The following is a 19,073-nucleotide window of genomic DNA, read 5'->3' on the forward strand; positions in this document are numbered from 1 at the left end:
GTAGGGTTTTAGCATAGCCTGGAGTTCGGGAGGGGCAGAGATTCCGTTTAGATTTGTCTTAACGTTTCATCCAAAAGCGAGGAGGGACCACGTTGGACCATTTTGATCTGGATTTACATGAATTAAAACCTGTACCCTTTTGACTATTTTCTCACTAAATGATCTGTATATTTTGAAGTGTAATGGTGACTTCTCCATATTCTCTGCAGCATTCTTTTTGCAGACGTTAAAGGATTCACGAACCTCTCGACGACGCTATCGGCACAAGAGCTGGTGCGAATGTTGAACGAGCTCTTTGCACGCTTCGACCGTCTAGCCCATGTGAGTTTACTTTATGCTTATGCTTAATTTCATTTTCAAACGTGACTTTATGACGGCGAGAACTGACATTTAGGGAAAAATCTTTGTGCAAGGAGACATGGAAGAATGCAAATGCAGTAATATTCTTGGGTCCCAATTTATTATTGATAGCCTGAATGAATGACAGGCTTGCAGGTATGGTGCTATGCAATTATAGAAATGTGTTTTGCACTTCTGACTAAGGTGACATTTTCAAGCCCCAGAGCTGTCATTAATGATACAAATACAGTGTAGAAAGCTGCATTTAAATGGAACATGCAATGCTTTCAAAGGGAAATACCCGTAATTAAGTCCAATGACTGGATTGAAAAACAGGTCAGATAGAGTGCAGTTTAATGGACAAGCGTAATGTTTACGTGAATGTCTGTTATTTTAACGTAATTCAGGGAATTCATTCAGAGTTGAGTCAATGTCCTTGTGCATGACGCACAGAGTCTGCTTGGCCTATAATGTCTCTTTATTATAAAGTCAAAGTTGTTGTCCAGACATTTCTGGTGCAATGCAAGACAAAACAACTTGCTCATTGCCGTGAACAGATGCATGCATGAGTATACTGTACATTCCTGTACAATTCAATGATTATTCAAGCATTCTCATGGAGCAAGAGGTGTTGATGAAATCAAGATCCTTCTGAGTTTCCCATGGATTCCAGTCTAACTCCATTCTCTTTCACTCTCACTCTCACTCTTTTCCAGGAGCACCATTGTCTGAGGATTAAGATTTTAGGAGACTGCTACTACTGTGTGTCCGGTCTTCCTGAACCTCGACAGGACCACGCTCATTGCTGTGTAGAGATGGGCCTCAGCATGATTAAGACAATCAGGTAAAAAAAAAAACGCCCACTTTTAGGCCTTGCTACACTTGTTGCCGTGCAAAGGTTTGAGTAACCTGTAGGATTTTTCAGTTGAATGTGTGGCAATTATTGTGTTCTCGCACGCTGGGTTGACGTTTCTAGTTGTCTCGAAGCTGTTTGCATCTGTAACATAATGGTTCCTGATACAGGCTTGTGTGCTATAAAAAACCCTTGATAATACTGTAATCATCTGAGGCAATTATCAAAAAATAATCACTAAAAACAGAGGTCCTCCCAAAAAGAAGTATTAGATACTGAATACTAAAATAATAAAGATTATAAGCAAAAGACTTACCAGACGTGATATGTATCAATAAAACAGGGGTTCAGTTTAATACAATTTGCAAAAAATAGATATAGTTTTATCAATAATGTCTGTTAATGCTGAAAATGCGTTCCACCGTCAGCCATCCTTTAAGTGGACAACAAAAAATATGAAATACTTAACGATGCTTAATAAGTAGCCCAAGTTCATAGCTAGTATTTCACCCTGATCATGAAAATGTGTCTGGGACGGCAACAACGTGGTGAAATCGTGTAGTGTATGTCCAGGACAAATATTGTTACAAGCCTGATACTTACGATAGCAAAGGTAACTTTTGTCTGTGCGCATTATTTGTAGCCAACAAGCTAGCTAGACACCTAGCTACCGTTAGCTAGTTAAGAATATAGCTAAGCTAGCTAAACTCAGCAAAAAAGAGACGTCCTCTCACTGTCAACTGCGTTTATTTTCAGCAAACTTAACATGTGTAAATATTTGTAGGAACATAACAAGATTCAACAACCGAGGTATAAACTGAACAAGTTCCACAGACATGTGTCTAACAGAAATGGAATAATGTGCCCCTGAACAAAGGAGGGGTCAAAATCAAAAGTAACAGTCAGTTTCTGGTGTGGTCAACAGCTGCATTAAGTACTGCAGTGCATCTCCTCCTCATGGACTACACCAGATTTGCCAGTTCTTGCTGTGAGATGTTACCCAACTCTTCCACCAAGGAACCTGCAAGTTCCCGGACATTTCTGGGGGGGAATGGCCCTAGCGTTCAACCCTCCGATCCAACAGGTCCCAGATGTGCTCAATGGGATTGAGATCCGGGCTCTTAGCTGGCCATGGCAGAACACTGACATTCCTGTTTTGCAGGAAATCACACACAGAACGAGCAGTATGGCTGGTGGCATTGTCATGCTGGAGGGTCATGTCAGGATAAGCCTGCAGGAAGGGTACCACATGAGGGAGGAGGATGTCTTCCCTGTAATGCACAGCGTTGAGATTGCCTGCAATGACAACAAGCTCAGTCTGATGATGCTGTGACACACCGACCCTCCACCCCAGACCATGATGGACTCTACACCTCCAAATCCAAAGCATTACCCTCTGTAGTGCCTTGCGGCCCGAGGCCAGTCAGTGATGCAGCCCGTCAGGACGCTCTCGATGGTGCAGCTGTAGAACCTATGCCAAATCTATTCAGTCTCCTGGGGGAGTCTCCTGTCATGCCTTCTTCACGACTGTCTTGGTGTGCTTGGATCATGTTAGTTTGTTGGTGATGTGGACACCAAGGAGCTTGAAGCTCTCAAGCTACTCCACTACAGCCCCGTCGATGAGAATGGGGGCGTGCTCGGTCCTCCTTTTCCTGTAGTCCACAATCTTCTCCTTTGTCTTGATCACGTTGAGGGAGAGGTTGTTGTCCTGGCATCACATGGCCAGGTCTCTGACCTCCTCCCTATAGTCTGTCTCGTCGTTGTCGGTGATCAGGCGTACCTCTGTTGTGTCATCTGCAAAATTAATGATGGTGTTGGATTTGTGCCTGGCCATGCAGTCATGAGTGAACAGGGAGTAGAGTAGGGGACTGAGAGCGCACCCCTGAGGGGCCCCTTTGTTGAAAATCAGAGTGGTGGATGTGTTGTTACCTACCGTTACCACCTGGGGGCGGCCCGTCAGGAAGTCCAGGATCCAGTTGCAGAGGGAGGTGTTTAGTCCCAGGATCCTTAGCTTAGTGATGAGCTTTGAGGGCACTACGGTGTTGAACGCTGAGCTGTAGTGAATGCAATGAATCGCATTATCATATAGATGTTCCTCTTGTCCAGGTGGGAAAGTGCAGTGTGGAGTGCAATGGATATTGCATCATCTGTGAATCTGTTTGGGAGGTATGCAAATTGGAGTGGGTTTCTGTGATAATGGTTTTGGTGTGAGCCATGACCAGCCTTTCAAAGCACATCATGGCTACAGACGTGAGTGCTACGGGTCGATAGTCATTTAGGCAGGTTACCTTAGACTATGGTGGTCTGCTTGAAACATGTTGGTATTACTGACTCCGTCAGGGACAGGTTGAAAATGTCAGTGAAGACACTTGCCAGTACATGTCCTGGTAATCTGTTGACCTGTTTAAAGGTCTTACTCACATCGGCTGCGGAGAACGTGAGAATACAGTCTACCCGGAACAGCTGATGCTCTCATGCATGTTTCAGTGTTACTTGCCTCGAAGTGAGCATAGAAGTAATTTAGCTCGTCTGGTAGGTTCGTGTCACTGGGCAGCTCTTGGCTGTGCTTCCCTTTGTAGTCTGTAATAGTTTGTAAGCCCTGCCACATCCGACGAGTGTCAGAGCCGGTGTTATACGATTGGATCTCAGTCCTGCATTAACGCTTTGCCTGTTTGATGGTTCGTCGGAGGGCATAGCGGGATTTCTTATAAGCTTCCGGCTTAGTGTCCCGCTCCTTGGAGTCAGCAACTCAAATCAAATGTATTTATAAAACCCTTCTTACATCAGCTGATGTCACAAAGTGCTGTACAGAAACCCAGCCTAAAACCCCAAACAGCAAGCGTAGAAGCACCTACAAAGGCCAGAACCTAGGGAGAAACCGAAAGAGGAACCTTGTCCATTTTATTATCCAGTGATTGTACGTTGGCCAATAGTACCGATGGCAAAGGCAGATTAGCCACTCGTTGCCTGATCCTTACAAGGCACCCCAATCTCCTTCCGCCAAACCTCTGTCTCTTTCACCTGGTAATGACGGGGATGATGGTCTGTTCGGATGTCTGGAGTAAATCCATCTCGTCCAACTCATTAAAGGAAAATTCCTAATGGGCTGGACGATTCTCTTCTCATCACTCATCTTGAAAAAAAAGTATACTTGGAAATCAATGAATCTGCCAAAATTACCACAAAGATAACATTTAATGATTTTTTTATTTAAACGTAAAAATGTGTGTACATCTGTAAGTTGTTGTTTGTATGTATGTTTGTATTTGGAATGAAAAATATATAATACTGAGTCTTACAATGATTGTGGTAAATGTATTTTCAAAGGCTTTTACAACATTTTTGTTGACTGTGCGTATGTAATGGATAACGATGGCCACTGTATATACATTTAAGGGTAAAGGTATTTTTTTCTGGTAAATAGGCAGTTTGTTTGTCCTCTTGTTTGATATTGTCCTGCCAGAGCATATGTGAAAAGAGATAGTGTTTGAAACAGAAGAGATGGCGAGAGAGGAAAGAAAGAAATGGAGAGGGAGATATGCACAGTATGTGTCCGCGCGTTTAAGAGTGAGCTAAGCTACTAGAGTAATGTAGTAGACCATTAGAATGAATCCGCCAACCATCCTTTTAGAGAATGGAGGGCAAACAAGAAGCAGGTCGCTCGCTAAGAGCCTCTTGGCTGATGGCCCCTTTACTGCAGCATCAGTGCCACTGGTGACACTGCATCCCAAATGGCTCCCTATTCTCTACATTGGGCTCTGTCAAAAGTAGTGCACTATGAGCCTTGGTCAAAAGACATACACTATATAGGAGATAGGGGTGCCATTTGGGACGCAGACCAAGCATTTTCAAACTCTATCAGCAGCTGCAGCTACAACAATTTCATCGGTGTCTATGGCAGGGTGAACTTCAAAACCTATTGATTTTATGCACCTGGGCTGAATATCATTGAGTGCCTGTCAGCTCACATTCATCAAAGTTATTATAAGGCATGAAATAGGATGAAATGAGACTTGCCAAATTGTAATTGTATGGAAATGGGTTTGGAAATATATTGTTATTTTTCACACTGTGGTGGAAACTGTAAATATTAGTAATGCATTAATTATATGGCATATGAACAAAGACAGTAGGAGGTGAGATAATTGTAACGGTTTTCTTTTGGTGAAGGAGAGGCGGACCAAAATGCGGCGTGGTTATTTAGATACATCTTTAATGAAGATGAAACACGATCAATACAAAAACGTAACGTGAAACCCGGAACAGCCTAAACTGGTGCAAACTAACACAGAGACAGGAACAATCACCCACAAAACCCAACACCAAACAGGGTACCTAAATATGGTTCCCAATCAGAGACAATGACTAACACCTGCCTCTGATTGAGAACCATATCAGGCCAGACATAGAAATAGACAAACAAGACATCCAACATAGAATGCCCACTCATATCACACCCTGACCAAACAAAACATAGAAACATACAAAGCAAACTATGGTCAGGGTGTGACAATAATGCTGCACAAATTGATTATTGTTGACCTTATTCAGTTTTATCACAATATACAACATAAAATGGGACTATTTCCGGTTGAATTTTGGAACACTGAATGAATTTTTCTTATTTTTCCATTGATCATTTGAAGTAATGTTGTTTCAGTCACAGTCATTGTACAAAATCAAATGGTTTGCTAAATACGGGAAAAATAAGGTTTAGTTTCTTATATTTACCGACAACACAATTAAAAATATCAGAGATAAATAGTTTGCAGTTTTTACTTTATTACCTTATATTTATGATTTCATATGTTCAGTAAAGTGCGTTGTTTTTCTGTAAAGTGTGTTGTGACTTTGTTAAATGCACTTGAAAGCAATTGTGATTATATAGGATAACATTGACTTTATAGTCTACTGGAAAAGATAACAGTAAAGAAGTTCCACAAATAAATAGATACCATATTGTTTATTTCCTCCCTCTAGATATGTAAGATCACGCACAAAGCATGACATCGACATGCGAATCGGGATCCATTCGGGATCGGTCCTGTGTGGGGTGCTGGGACTGAGAAAGTGGCAGTTTGACGTGTGGTCGTGGGACGTGGACATCGCCAACAAGCTGGAGTCAGGGGGGATCCCTGGGTGAGATGACAACTTTGAAATTATTATATCCAATCTGCATTTCAAATTGAATTTCGACATCTATAAACTTCCATAGACATCTGCTATTCCATGACCACAGATGAGTTTCCCTCTATAATTTCATATGACACAATATACGTTATTGTCCATTTACATGGAAATTCATTTTGTGACATCAGCATACAAATACACAAACACAACACACATATTACATGCAGCACGGAAAACTGGAAAGTTAGTACACAAGTCACACATTTACATTTTCACGTATTCAAAGTGTCTGTGGCCTATTGTCCGACAACGTATTAGGTTTTATGCAGCATAGAGTGTGTGTGTGTGTGTGTGGGGGGGGGGGGGGTCTCAAAGGTCTAATGTCTCAAAGTGGTCTAATGTCAGAATGAGTCCAAAGTGTAATTTTTTGCCAAGTTATTTCATGGTGAATACCAGGTAACCTTTTTCTGCGAAGACTCTATACAGTGCATCCCTTTTGGCCGGCCTCGAGGGAATTCCCTGCAGTGTGCGATTATCTCAACCCCGGAGAAAGTCCATCAGCAAATGAGTGTCCTACAGTGGGGATGAAATCCATGTGCCCTTTAGAAAGACTTTTACCGTGATTGGTTTACCAGCAAAGGGACATTGGATGTGATTGGCTTTTGGTGACATGTTTTTTGTTGTTGGATGAAATCTACAATTTAAAGGGGAAGTCAAGCCGAGGGTTATATTGTGACATTTTGCTCCTCACCTCAAGGAAATGTGATGCGGCTATACTTATCGTTGTTGAATCTAAAGCTTCAGGCAACATCTGCTGTTGGAATTTATGATGACAGTGGGTTATGATCCTTCATCTGCGCTTAATGTAATTCAATTGCGTAATATGTTTATAATGAGGATTATTCCTCAAAATATTCTATGTATCGTTGCGCTGCGGAGATACAGGACTAAATCTAAAATGCAAAAGGGGGAGTGGTTAGATACATGGCTTTAGACTCTTAGGTGACGGCCTGTAGTTGATCTGTCTATTAGGTTAAACATTGTTTGCTACTAAATTCTAGAAAACAGAGTTCAATGGGGAAGCCAAACCAGGAAAAAAATGGAACGGGTGTTGTAATTATTGCGTTGTTTTATCTATAACCCGTTAGTTCATATGCCACAGTCATATATAAGGCAGAGACAACAAGAAGACAACAGACACACAGTGGCAGAATAAATTCAATCTTGCATTTGTTTCATCACAAAAGCGGAGTGCAACATCTGTCGGATGAAGTCCACAAAACATATTGCATTTAGATGACCTACAGCATGGTCAAGTTCATGTTTCTGACATTTTCGGATTGCTAAACAACTATTGATTTAGAACCACAGAGATTTACCGCAAGTGGCGAAGGAAACAGAATCTGCCTCTGCTATTCCAGCACCATTTAAAGTTCAACATTTTAAAGTCATCAAATCACTTATGCTTAGTCTAATACAGTGACAACTTAAAGATATCAAAACGATTTTGTCTAATCAACCTAAGCTAAATATCATTTGTCTGTCCATGACACTCATTTTATGTGTGTGTGTTTGTAAGTAGAAAAAACATGTCGACTCATCCTACTGGTAGGAGAATGTTGCCAAAACTGTCATACCGACACATTTTCATAGTTTCCTTTCGAAATTTGACGCATTATGGATGAACATCTGTTTTTTGTGTTTAAAGGATTAAAACAGAACCAACTCAAAGGGTTAAATGAAGGTATTCACTCTGTTACAGGATTAAAACAGAACCAACTCAAAGGGTTAAATGAAGGTATTCACTCTGTTACAGGATTAAAACAGAACCAACTCAAAGGGTTAAATGAAGGTATTCACTCTGTTACAGCATTAAAACAGAACCAACTCAAAGGGTTAAATGAAGGTATTCACTCTGTTACAGGATTAAAGCAGAACCAACTCAAAGGGTTAAATGAAGGTATTCACTCTGTTACAGGATTAAAACAGAACCAACTCAAAGGGTTAAATGAAGGTATTCACTCTGTTACAGGATTAAAACAGAACCAACTCAAAGGGTTAAATGAAGGTATTCACTCTGTTACAGGATTAAAACAGAACCAACTCAAAGGGTTAAATGAAGGTATTCACTCTGTTACAGGATTAAAACAGAACCAACTCAAAGGGTTAAATGAAGGTATTCACTCTGTTACAGGATTAAAACAGAACCAACTCAAAGGGTTAAATGAAGGTATTCACTCTGTTACAGGATTAAAACAGAACCAACTCAAAGGGTTAAATGAAGGTATTCACTCTGTTACAGGATTAAAACAGAACCAACTCAAAGGGTTAAATGAAGGTATTCACTCTGTTACAGGATTAAAACAGAACCACCTCAAAGGGTTAAATGAAGGTATTCACTCTGTTACAGGATTAAAACAGAACCAACTCAAAGGGTTAAATGAAGGTATTCACTCTGTTACAGGATTAAAACAGAACCAACTCAAAGGGTTAAATGAAGGTATTCACTCTGTTACAGCATTAAAACAGAACCAACTCAAAGGGTTAAATGAAGGTATTCACTCTGTTACAGGATTAAAGCAGAACCAACTCAAAGGGTTAAATGAAGGTATTCACTCTGTTACAGGATTAAAGCAGAACCAACTCAAAGGGTTAAATGAAGGTATTCACTCTGTTACAGGATTAAAACAGAACCAACTCAAAGGGTTAAATGAAGGTATTCATTCTGTTACAGGATTAAAGCAGAACCAACTCAAAGGGTTAAATGAAGGTATTCACTCTGTTACAGGATTAAAACAGAACCAACTCAAAGGGTTAAATGAAGGTATTCATTCTGAGTGGTTAGGTTAGGGCTATGGTTTGGAGAAGGCTTAAAAAAACGATTACCCTCAAGTATCATCAACTATTCTCGTAGTTTGACCTACTTAGTAGCGCAGCGGTCTAAGGCACTGCATCGCAGTGCTTGAGGCATCACTACAGACCTGGGTTTGATCCCAGGCATTGCGACAACCGGCCCTAACCTGGAGACCCATGAGGTGGTGTACAATTGGCCCAGCATCAGAAGAGTTTAGCTGGCCAGGATTTCCTAGTGGAGTGGTATAAGCAGTGCTCTCCAGCTCCGAGCATCACAAGTTAGCTCCCAGTGTTGGGCAATAGCTTTTCTTTTGTGAGCACTGAGGAAGGCATATATATATTGACGTTCTGGGGACCTTCTCAAATGTCCAAAATCGCTGTCTATTCCTAGTGATCAGTCTGGTCATACTCTGGTCACACTTTTAGTTTTTGTTGTCCTAGACTAGGTTACCTGACTAAAATACTTGCTTGCCTACCTTCCTTTCATGGGGAACGATGAGACAGCTAGTTAACGTCAGCCTAGGCTACTACATTTACATTACATTTAAGTCATTTAGCAGACGCTCTTATCCAGAGCGACTTACAAATTGGTAAGGGTGTACTATGTGAACACCCTATCAAATTAGGCTATTTCAGTCACACCCATTGCCAACAGGTGAATAAAACCGAGCACACAGCCATGCAATCTCCATAGACAAACATTGGCAGTAGAATGGACTTACTGAAGAGCTCAGTGACTTTCAATGTGGCACCGTCATATGATGCCACCTTTCTAACAAGTCAGTTTATGAAATTTATGCCCTGCTAGAGCTGCCCCGGTCAACTGTAATTGTTGCCATTGTGAAGTGGAAACGTCTAGGAGCAACAATGTCTCAGCCGTGAAGTGGTAGGCCACACAAGCTCACAGAACGGGTCTGCAGGGTGTTGAAGCACGTAGCGCGTAAACTAAACATTGTCTGTCCACAGTTGCAACACTCACTACCGAGTTCCAAAACTACCTCTGAAAGCAACGTCAGCACAAAACTGTTCTTCGGGAGCTTCATGAAATGGGTTCCATTGGCAGAGCAGCCTAACACAAACCTAAGATCACCATGCGCAATGCCAAGCGTCGGGTGGAATGGTGTCGACTCTGGAGCAGTGGAAATGATGAATCTTCACCAGTCTGACGTACAAATCTGGGTTTGGTGGATGCCAGGTAAACGCTACCTGCCCCAATGCATAGTGGCAACTGTAAAGTTTGGTGGAGGAGGAACAATGGTCTGAGGCTGTTTTTCATTGTTCTGGCTGTGCCGCTTAGTTCCAGTGAAGGGAAATCGTACCACGACAGCATACAATGACATTCTAGACGATTCTGTGCTTCCAACTTTGTGGCATCAGTTTGGGGAAGGCCCTTTCCTGTTTCAGCATGACAATGTCGAGATCGCTGTGGAAGAACTTGAGTGGTCTGCACAGAGCCCTGACCTCAACCCCATCGAACACCTTTGGGATGAATTGGAATACCGACTGCGAGCCAGGCCTAATCTCCCAACATCAGTGCCGACCTCACTAATGCTCTTATGGCTGAAAGTCCCCTCAGCAATGTTCCAACATCTAGTGGAAAGCCTTCCCAGAAGAGTAGAGGCTGTTATAGCAGCAAAGTGGGAAACAACACCATATTAGTTCCCATGATTTTGGAATGAGATTTACGACGAGCAGTTGTCCACATACTTTTGTTTATATAGTTTAGCTTCATGTTGAACTTCTACCCTCTCAGGCCCAGGGCACAATGTATGAATTTATGGTTGGATCCAATTCTGCATTATAATTCATGGCCAGTACAGGGAATTAAGTAAAACCACAAGTACAGATTTGGGAAAGGGGCAATTTTAGCTTGCTAGCTTGCCACCGGAGGACAACGACACAACGAGATGCAACAATTCAACTTTTTGGGGGGCACCAGGACCATTAACAATTGAGCTTACTCAATTTAGCTCAACACTGATTGGCTATTATTTTATGCTTTTTTTTATCAAGGGAGGCCAAACACTCGTGTTGAAGTAACAATGTTAATTGCAACAACAAGGGCAGGCAAATGACAGCTCAATGCAGGCAAGGGTCGATAATCTAGGGTAGTGGCAAAGGTACAGGACAGCAGGCAGGCTCAGGGGAAGGCAGAGTGGTCAGGCAAGCGAGTCAGGACAGGCAAGGGTCAAAACCAGGAGGACAAGAAAAATAGAGACTGGGGAAAAACAGGTGCTGAGAATGCTGGTCGAACTAGCAGACAGACAGAGAACACCGTTATGAATACCTAGGGGATAAGTGGGGTAGATGAGTGACACCTGAAGGGGGGTGGAGACAAGGACAGGTGAAACAGATCAGGGAGTGACATATACGATGATACACTTAAATGTGTGAAATTGTTTTGAATGGAATAATTGGAAATTAGTTGTTTTGACTGTATTGTTCAGGAGCTGTTCATTTTACAACCAAATAATGGTAAAATGTGTTTTCCTTGCCTCCAGCAGATAAATCAAACATTCTGGATCTTACTGTTACGTTTATTGTTAACAACCTATGCAACTGAATTGCTTATTAAATGTAGCGATAGAGGCAAGTGTGACTTGACAGCATGGTCATCGGTATCACACTATTTTGATAGTCCCAAATTGATGATTTGTAGATGTTCTGTCAACAAAATGTCCCCTACAGTATCTATCCACTAACCCTAACCCTAGCCTTAACCTTTACCCTTACCCGAACTGTAACCCTTGCAAGCAATTTCATATCAACAGATGTTCAGTTGATAGTTTGTTGACAATTTGAGCAGCATAGACCATATCAAAGTGAAGTGTACGTACCGGCCATCTAATGAAAACCTCGTCCTCAGACGAATCCACATCTCCAAGGCGTCCCTGGACTGCCTGAATGGTGACTACGAGGTAGAGGAAGGCCATGGCAAGGACCGCAACGAATTCTTGCGCCGCCACAACATCGAGACGTACCTGATCAAGCAGCCCGAAGAGAGCCTACTCACGCTGCCCGAGGACATCATGAAGGAGGCGACCAGCACCGACCGACGAGTCAGCAGCGCCACCTTCAACCAGGGCTCCTGGAGTCCCGAGCTGCCCTTCGACAACATCGTGGGCAAGCAGAATGTAAGTCCTGATCGTTCCCTAACCGTGTTCATGTAGCTAGCTTTGGGAATTACTGGATCAATTTATTTGTCTGCCTTTTTTTGTTTTGTGAGAGTGAGCAAGCAGAATGTATGTGGTGGTAGCCATGGTAGTAGAGATGTGACAAATGTAAAATTCCTCTTAATGTTTAAACTGCCATATAGTCTTTTTTCAAACTTTTTAAAAACAAATATAAATTGACTCAAGTTCACAATTCACATGTGGTTCTGTGTATGACTGCTAGGGGGCAATGCAGTTCAATTTACCGTGTTCTTGACTACTACCTACTTACCGGTCGTCACTAGTTACCACAGCCACAAAGTCAAAAATCCTGCCTATATTGCTACAATTTATCTACTTACAATGTAATTTTAAACCCAACCTTAACCCTAACATTAACCACACTGCTAACCTTATGCCTAACCCTAACCTTAAATTAAGCCCACTTTTTTTTACGATGTAGCTATTTTGACTTTGTGGCTGTGGGAACTTGTGGAAATTTTCCCAGACAGAGCTCATTGTACTCAACTCAATGTTCTCAGATGTCAGTACGTACTTCATGTCCCACTTCTCATCAATGTGATGGCTTGATGCAGTAATGTATGACAGCGTGTTCATAGACAACAGATCTGGTTCTAGATATGGGTATTGAAGACAACATCCTCTACCATTGACAATGGCTGCATATCAACTTTAATCATTTCTGTAATCAGCGCTGTGCTTTTCCCACTCCGTCCTGCCAGCAGCGGGTTGGGTCATTCCTTTCAGCATTGTACCTGTACTGCATATCTCCTCCAACTAATGTTAATGCATTGTTGCATTAGGTATTTGTTTCTCTTTATGATAATAAAGGCTTGTTAGTGCACTTATCACAAAACTACCACTATGATTTTAATTTGTTAAAAGTGAAAAATAAATGTTTTTCAGTTAGGGATTGTTAACATTTAGAAAAAATACCTAATGTTGTTAAAATGTTTAAACGTTCGCACCCCTAGGAGCCATGTATTGTGGTAAGTTTGTAATGTGTCTCATTTGCCTGTATGTTTTTGAGTATGGACAACCAGAATGTAGAGTGCCTTCAGAAAGTATTCATACCCCTTGATTTATTCCACAGTGTCTTACAGCCTGCATTCAAACTGGATTAAATGTATTATTTTTGTCACCCACCTACACACAATAGCCATAATGACAAAGTTAAAACATAATGTATTGAAAATTAAGTATTCACACACCTGTTAGAATAACCTTTGGCAACGATTACTGCTGTGAGTTTTTCTGGGTAAGTCTGAAAGAGCATTGCACATCTGAATTGTACAGTATTCTTTAAAAAGTTATTTAAGCTCTGCCAAATTGCTTGTTGATCATTGCTAGACAATCATTTTTTTAAAGTCTTGTCATAGATTTTCAAGCAGATTTATGTCAAAACTGTACCATGGTTATTGTCCTTATCAAAGGTGAATTCACTCCCAGTGTCTGGTGGAAAGCAGACTGAACCAGGTTTTCCTCTAGGATTTTGCCTGTTTCTACTTTATGCTGAAAAACTCCTATGCTTAAAAATATGGAGTGTGGAGTTCAGTAATGTGTTGCATTGGATTTGCTCCAAACATAATGACACGGATCCCCCCAGTACTGCTGCTTATTCTGCTCACCTGTTTGAGGTCGAAGTCACCGGTCTTCTCGGTTGCACTGAACTGTGTCATTACGCACATCTGCGTCCAATTACTCACTGGTTGTGTTTGTATAAATGTGCCCTTTGTTTCTCTCATCGGGCTGTCGATTATTGTTCCCATGTCCTTTGGTCGTGTGCGTACCTATGTCTTGTCTCAGCCTGTGCTGCGTGTTTTGTCTATTACGGGTCTCGTCCCTTGTTGTCTTCGAGGTTTCCCTCGCTCTTTTGTTTGGGTACGTCCCAGTGCTTGTTTTGGGTGTATTAAAAACCCAGATCCTGTGCCTGTCTCCAAATCCTTCATACCAGCGTGACACATAGCACTTTGTATTCAGGACAAAAAGTGAATTATTTTTCATTTTTTCCAGTATTACTTTAGTTCCTTGCTGCAAACAGGATGCATGTTTTGGAATATTTTTTATTCTGTACATGCTTCCTTTTCACTCTGTCAATTAGGTTGTTATTGTGGAATAACTACAATGTTGTTGATCCATCCTCAGTTTTCTCCTTTCATAGCATTAAAGTGTCCTTCCTGAGTTAGGAAGAACACCTGTATCTTTGTTGTAACTGGTTGTATTGATACACAATCCAATGTGTAATTAATAATGTCATGTTCACAGGGATATTCAACGTCTTGTCTGTTTTTTACATTCTTTTACCCATCTTCAAATTAGATGCCCGTAGTTGCGAGGCATTAGGAAGCCTCTCTGGTCTTTGTGGTTGTATCTGTGTTTGAAATTCACTGCTCGACTGAGGGACCTACAGATATGTGGGGTACAGAGATGAGGTAGTCATTCAAAAATCAAGTTAAACACTATCAGTCCATGCAACTAATAGTCCCCGCAACACCATTAAGTTTGCTGATGACACAACGGTGGTAGGCCTGATCACTGACAACGATGAGACAGCCTACTGTGTTGTAAGGACAACAACCTCTCTTTCAATGTGATCAAGACAAAACAAGATGATTGTGGACTACAGGAAAAGGCGGGCCAAGCACGCCCCCATTCTCATCGACGGGGCTGTAGGGGAGCAGGTTGAGAACTTCAAGTTCCTTGGTGTCCACATCATCAACAAGCTATCATGGTCCAAACACACCAATACCGCCGTGAAGAGGGCACAACAACGCCTTTTCAACAACGCCTATTCCCACTGAGGAGACTCTACCTGTAGGGTTCATTATTTATTTTCTTAGTCAACCTTGTGTTCTGTTTCTTTGTGTTCTTGAACGTAGCCATTGATTTCACCTGGTCTCATCAGCTCCTTATTTAGTATAGTTCATTCTGTTTGTGCCTTTGTGAGGTATTGTTTGTTTTGTCTCTACAAAGCCTTTTCCTAGCTCGTTTGTGAGAACCAGTTATAGCCTTCAATCCTAGTTTTGATTCACCTGCCTGTTTGCCTACCTTTGTATTACCATTGCCTGCCTGTGATCACGATTCCTGCCTTCTGAGAAGGCGAAATAAACACCTGCCACGCTCTGCACGTGAATCTACACCTTTTCTCCCTGAGTATTCATTACAGAATACCTCACCCAAACGCCGGAATGGATTCAGCGGTGCCTAACCCAGCAAGAGAAGTGTATGAAGAAAATCTGCCATCTTCTCCACCAGCCTATCCCTACCCATCCAATTCCCTCCTTCATTCATATCCATGCCTGAAAAATGTGACGGTTCACCTGGGATTTCTGATGCTATGCAGCAATTACATTGAGCACAACCCCATTTACTTCGCCACTGACAAGAACAGGGTGGATTGTGTTGTGTCTCTACTCACAGGCAAAGCCCTGGATTGGGCCACCGCCATATGGACTGAAACAGCACAGAACTTGGATCCGAGACCCATTTCCACACCCTCTTCAAAGAGGTATTCCACTCTCCCTCTGGTCGTCCTAAAGGAGACCTTCTCATCGAACTTCAACAAGGATGCAATTCAGCAGCCGAGTATGCCCTCAAGTTCCGCACCATGTCTGCAGGGAGTCGATGGAGAGAGGCTGCTTTACTTACCGTCTACCGAAAAGGGCTCAACAGAGAACTTCAGGCGGAGCTGGCCTGTAGAGGTGACCTTCAAGATTTAAATCGATACATTCTTATGTCCATCTCCATCGACCACCTCATCGCCAAAAACCACCAAAGAACTCTGTAACCCAGGAACCTGAAACCTTCTTTCCATGATTCCGTCATTCCTTCCGAGTCTGCCAGAGGCCATGCAGTTGGGCAATGCTACCCTCCCGTGTATCAAACATCAAAGACGGATCCAAGAAGTGTTCTGCCTGTACTGTGGAGGGAAAGATCATCTACTCAGCCATTGCCCTGTTCGCCTCCCACAGAGAGAGGAGAAGGGACCCTCCGCTGCCATGCAGGTAGGTGTGTCCTTATTTCTAAATATCTCCCAGAAGCAATTCTCCGTCCCAGTATTGATAACCGTGAAGGGGGTTACCAAGTACGTAGAAGGCTTGATAGATTCGTGGGCAGCAGGTAATTTTATCGATCATCCGCTAGTACAAGAGCTTGACATTGATCTAACACCTGTCACCCCTCCCTTAAGGATTAACACCCTGGACGGGCAGCCATTGAGCATGGGCTTCATCATGCACCTGACACAGAGCATCATCCTCCAGGTTGGAGTCTTCCACACCAAAAACATTCAACTCATGGAACTCTCATCCCCCAAACAGTCACTCATCCTCAGACACCAATGGCTACGTCGTCACGACCAAGCCATCTACATGGTGAACTACTGTCCTGGTCTTCCACCTGCTTCACTAGTTGTCTCAACCTACCCTGCAGAGCCACCACCATTGAGGACTCTGCCTCTGCACTGGCACCCACCATACCATCTGAATATGCCCAGTACGGCAATGTCTTCAGCAAAATCAAGGCCTCCACTCTGCCACCACATTGCCTAGGGGGCTCCCCACCGAAGGGCCGTGTTTACCCCCTATCTATCCTGGAAAATGAGGCAATGAACGACATTGATGAAACACTCAAGCGGTTTAATTTGTCCTTGTTCCCAGACTGAGTCCAGCTTCTTCTTTGTTGGAAAAAAGGACAGTGGTCTCCGACCATGTATTTAAAACATTTTTTAAGAACAAAATCTTATTTTCAATGACAGCCTAGGAACAGTGGGTTAACTGCCTGTTCAGGGGCAGAATGACAGATTTGTACCTTGTCAGCTCAGGGGTTTGAACTTGCAACCTTCCAGTAACTAGTCCAACGCTCTAACCACTAGGCTACCCCGCCGCCCCATTGATTACTGTTCCCCAAATGACATCACGGTCAACAACTTTCCCTCTTCCTCTGATCCCAGCGACCCTTGAACAAATAGGCCGCACCAACATCTATATAAAACTCGACCTGTGAAGTGCATATAACCTTGTCCGTATAAGTGAAGGCGACGAATGGAAGATGGCCTTTATCACCGCACGAGGGCACTACGAATACCTGGTCATGCCTTATTAAAGCCCCCGCCGTCTTCCAATCCTTTATGAACAAGGTTTTCCAGGATACGATCAACCCCTTTCTCATCGTCTACATTGATGACATCCTGATTTACTCCCTGAAGGTACGCATACAGCATGTGCAAAAGGTTTTTCAACAGCTCATTCACCATGTGAAGACTGAAAAGAGCACCTTCCATGTAACCTCGCTAAACTTCCTTGGTTTTGTACTAACGCCTGGCGGGGTCAGCATGGATGAGAACAAAGTCACCGCCATCAGAAACTGGCCCAAACTCACCACCGTCAACTTCTTATGTCTTGGGGGCAGTATTTCGACATCTGGATGAGAAGCGTGCCCAAAGTTAAACTGCCTGTTACTCAGGCCCAGAAGCTAGGATATGCACAATTGGTAGATTTGGATAGAAAACACACACGTTTCCAAAACTGTTCAAATAATGTCTGTGAGTATAACAGAAATGTTATGGCAGGTGAAAACCTGAGGAAAATCCATCCAGGATTTTTTTTATGTGGGTATTTTCAATTGAATGCCTATAGAGTATCTAATGGGTTAGGACCCAGATTGCAGTTCCTATGGCTTCCACTAGATGTAAACATTCTTTAGACATGGGTTCAGGCTTGTTTTCTGAAAAATGAAAAAGAGTGAGACCTTTCTCTCAGAGGACTGTAGAATCATGCAGTGCTGGTTTGCGCACATGACCGATTTTGCACCCTTCGTTGTTTTTCCTTTCAAATGAATACGCTATTGTCGATTTTATTTAGACAATTGACAACTTGAGGATTAATTCTAAACATCGTTTGACATGTTTCAATGAACTTTACTGTTACTATTAGGATGTATTCGTCTGCATGTTTTGACTACCTTTGAGCCAGTGGATTACTGAACAAAACACGCCAACAAAACTGAGTTTTTGGGATATAAGAGGGACTTTTTTCAAACAAAAAAAACATTTATTGTGTAGCTGGGACTCTTGTGACTGCAACCATATGAATATCTTCAAAGGTAAGTGATTAATTGTATCGCTATTTCTGACTTTTGTAATTCCTTTACTTGGTTGTAAAATGTTTGTATGCTTTTGTAAGCGGGGCGCTGTCCTCAGATAATCGCATGGTATGCTTTTGCCGTAAAGCCTTTTTGAAATCTGACAAAGCGCCTGGATTAAGAAGTTAATCTTTAAGACGATGTATCACACTTGTATTTTTCATGAATGTTTATAATGACTATTTTTGAATTTGGCGCTCTGCAATTTCACCAGATGTTGTCAAGGTGGGTCACTAGTGGAACGCCTGCGCCAGAAAGGGTAAGGAACTCCAATGTTTCATCTCCAACTCCTTTTGGCGGTTCATTTGGAACTTCAGTTCTACAGTCGCTCCCCTCACTGCCCTTACCAGCCAAAAGACCTGGACTGATACTGCCCTGACTGGTTTCAACAACTTGAAACGCCTCTTCACCTCAGCTCCTGTCCTTCGCCAACCTGATCCGACCCTTCCTTTTACCCTGGAGGTGGATGCCTCCGAAGTAGGAGTAGGAGCCATACTCTCTCAGCGGGTGGGAACACCTCCCAAATCACATCCCTGCGACTTCTTCTCCAGGAAGTTATCCTCCGCTGAGAGGAATTACGATGT

General features: G+C 42.5%; 1 protein-coding gene across 3 annotated transcripts in view; it reads left to right on the plus strand.

Annotated features, from left to right (window-relative positions):
* Positions 1-19,073, plus strand: part of adcy8 (adenylate cyclase 8 (brain)) — a 255,443-nt gene that overhangs the window by 146,154 nt on the left and 90,216 nt on the right. For all 3 annotated transcript variants that reach the window (XM_064942680.1, XM_064942663.1, XM_064942671.1), the window contains exons 4-7: positions 210-321; positions 1,056-1,183; positions 6,173-6,331; positions 12,042-12,309. In XM_064942680.1, coding sequence (XP_064798752.1) covers positions 210-321; positions 1,056-1,183; positions 6,173-6,331; positions 12,042-12,309 — 667 coding nt within the window. The remainder of the gene's footprint in view (positions 1-209; positions 322-1,055; positions 1,184-6,172; positions 6,332-12,041; positions 12,310-19,073) is intronic.

This window comes from Oncorhynchus masou, chromosome 3, assembly GCF_036934945.1.
Source record: "Oncorhynchus masou masou isolate Uvic2021 chromosome 3, UVic_Omas_1.1, whole genome shotgun sequence".
Classification (NCBI taxonomy): domain Eukaryota; kingdom Metazoa; phylum Chordata; class Actinopteri; order Salmoniformes; family Salmonidae; genus Oncorhynchus; species Oncorhynchus masou.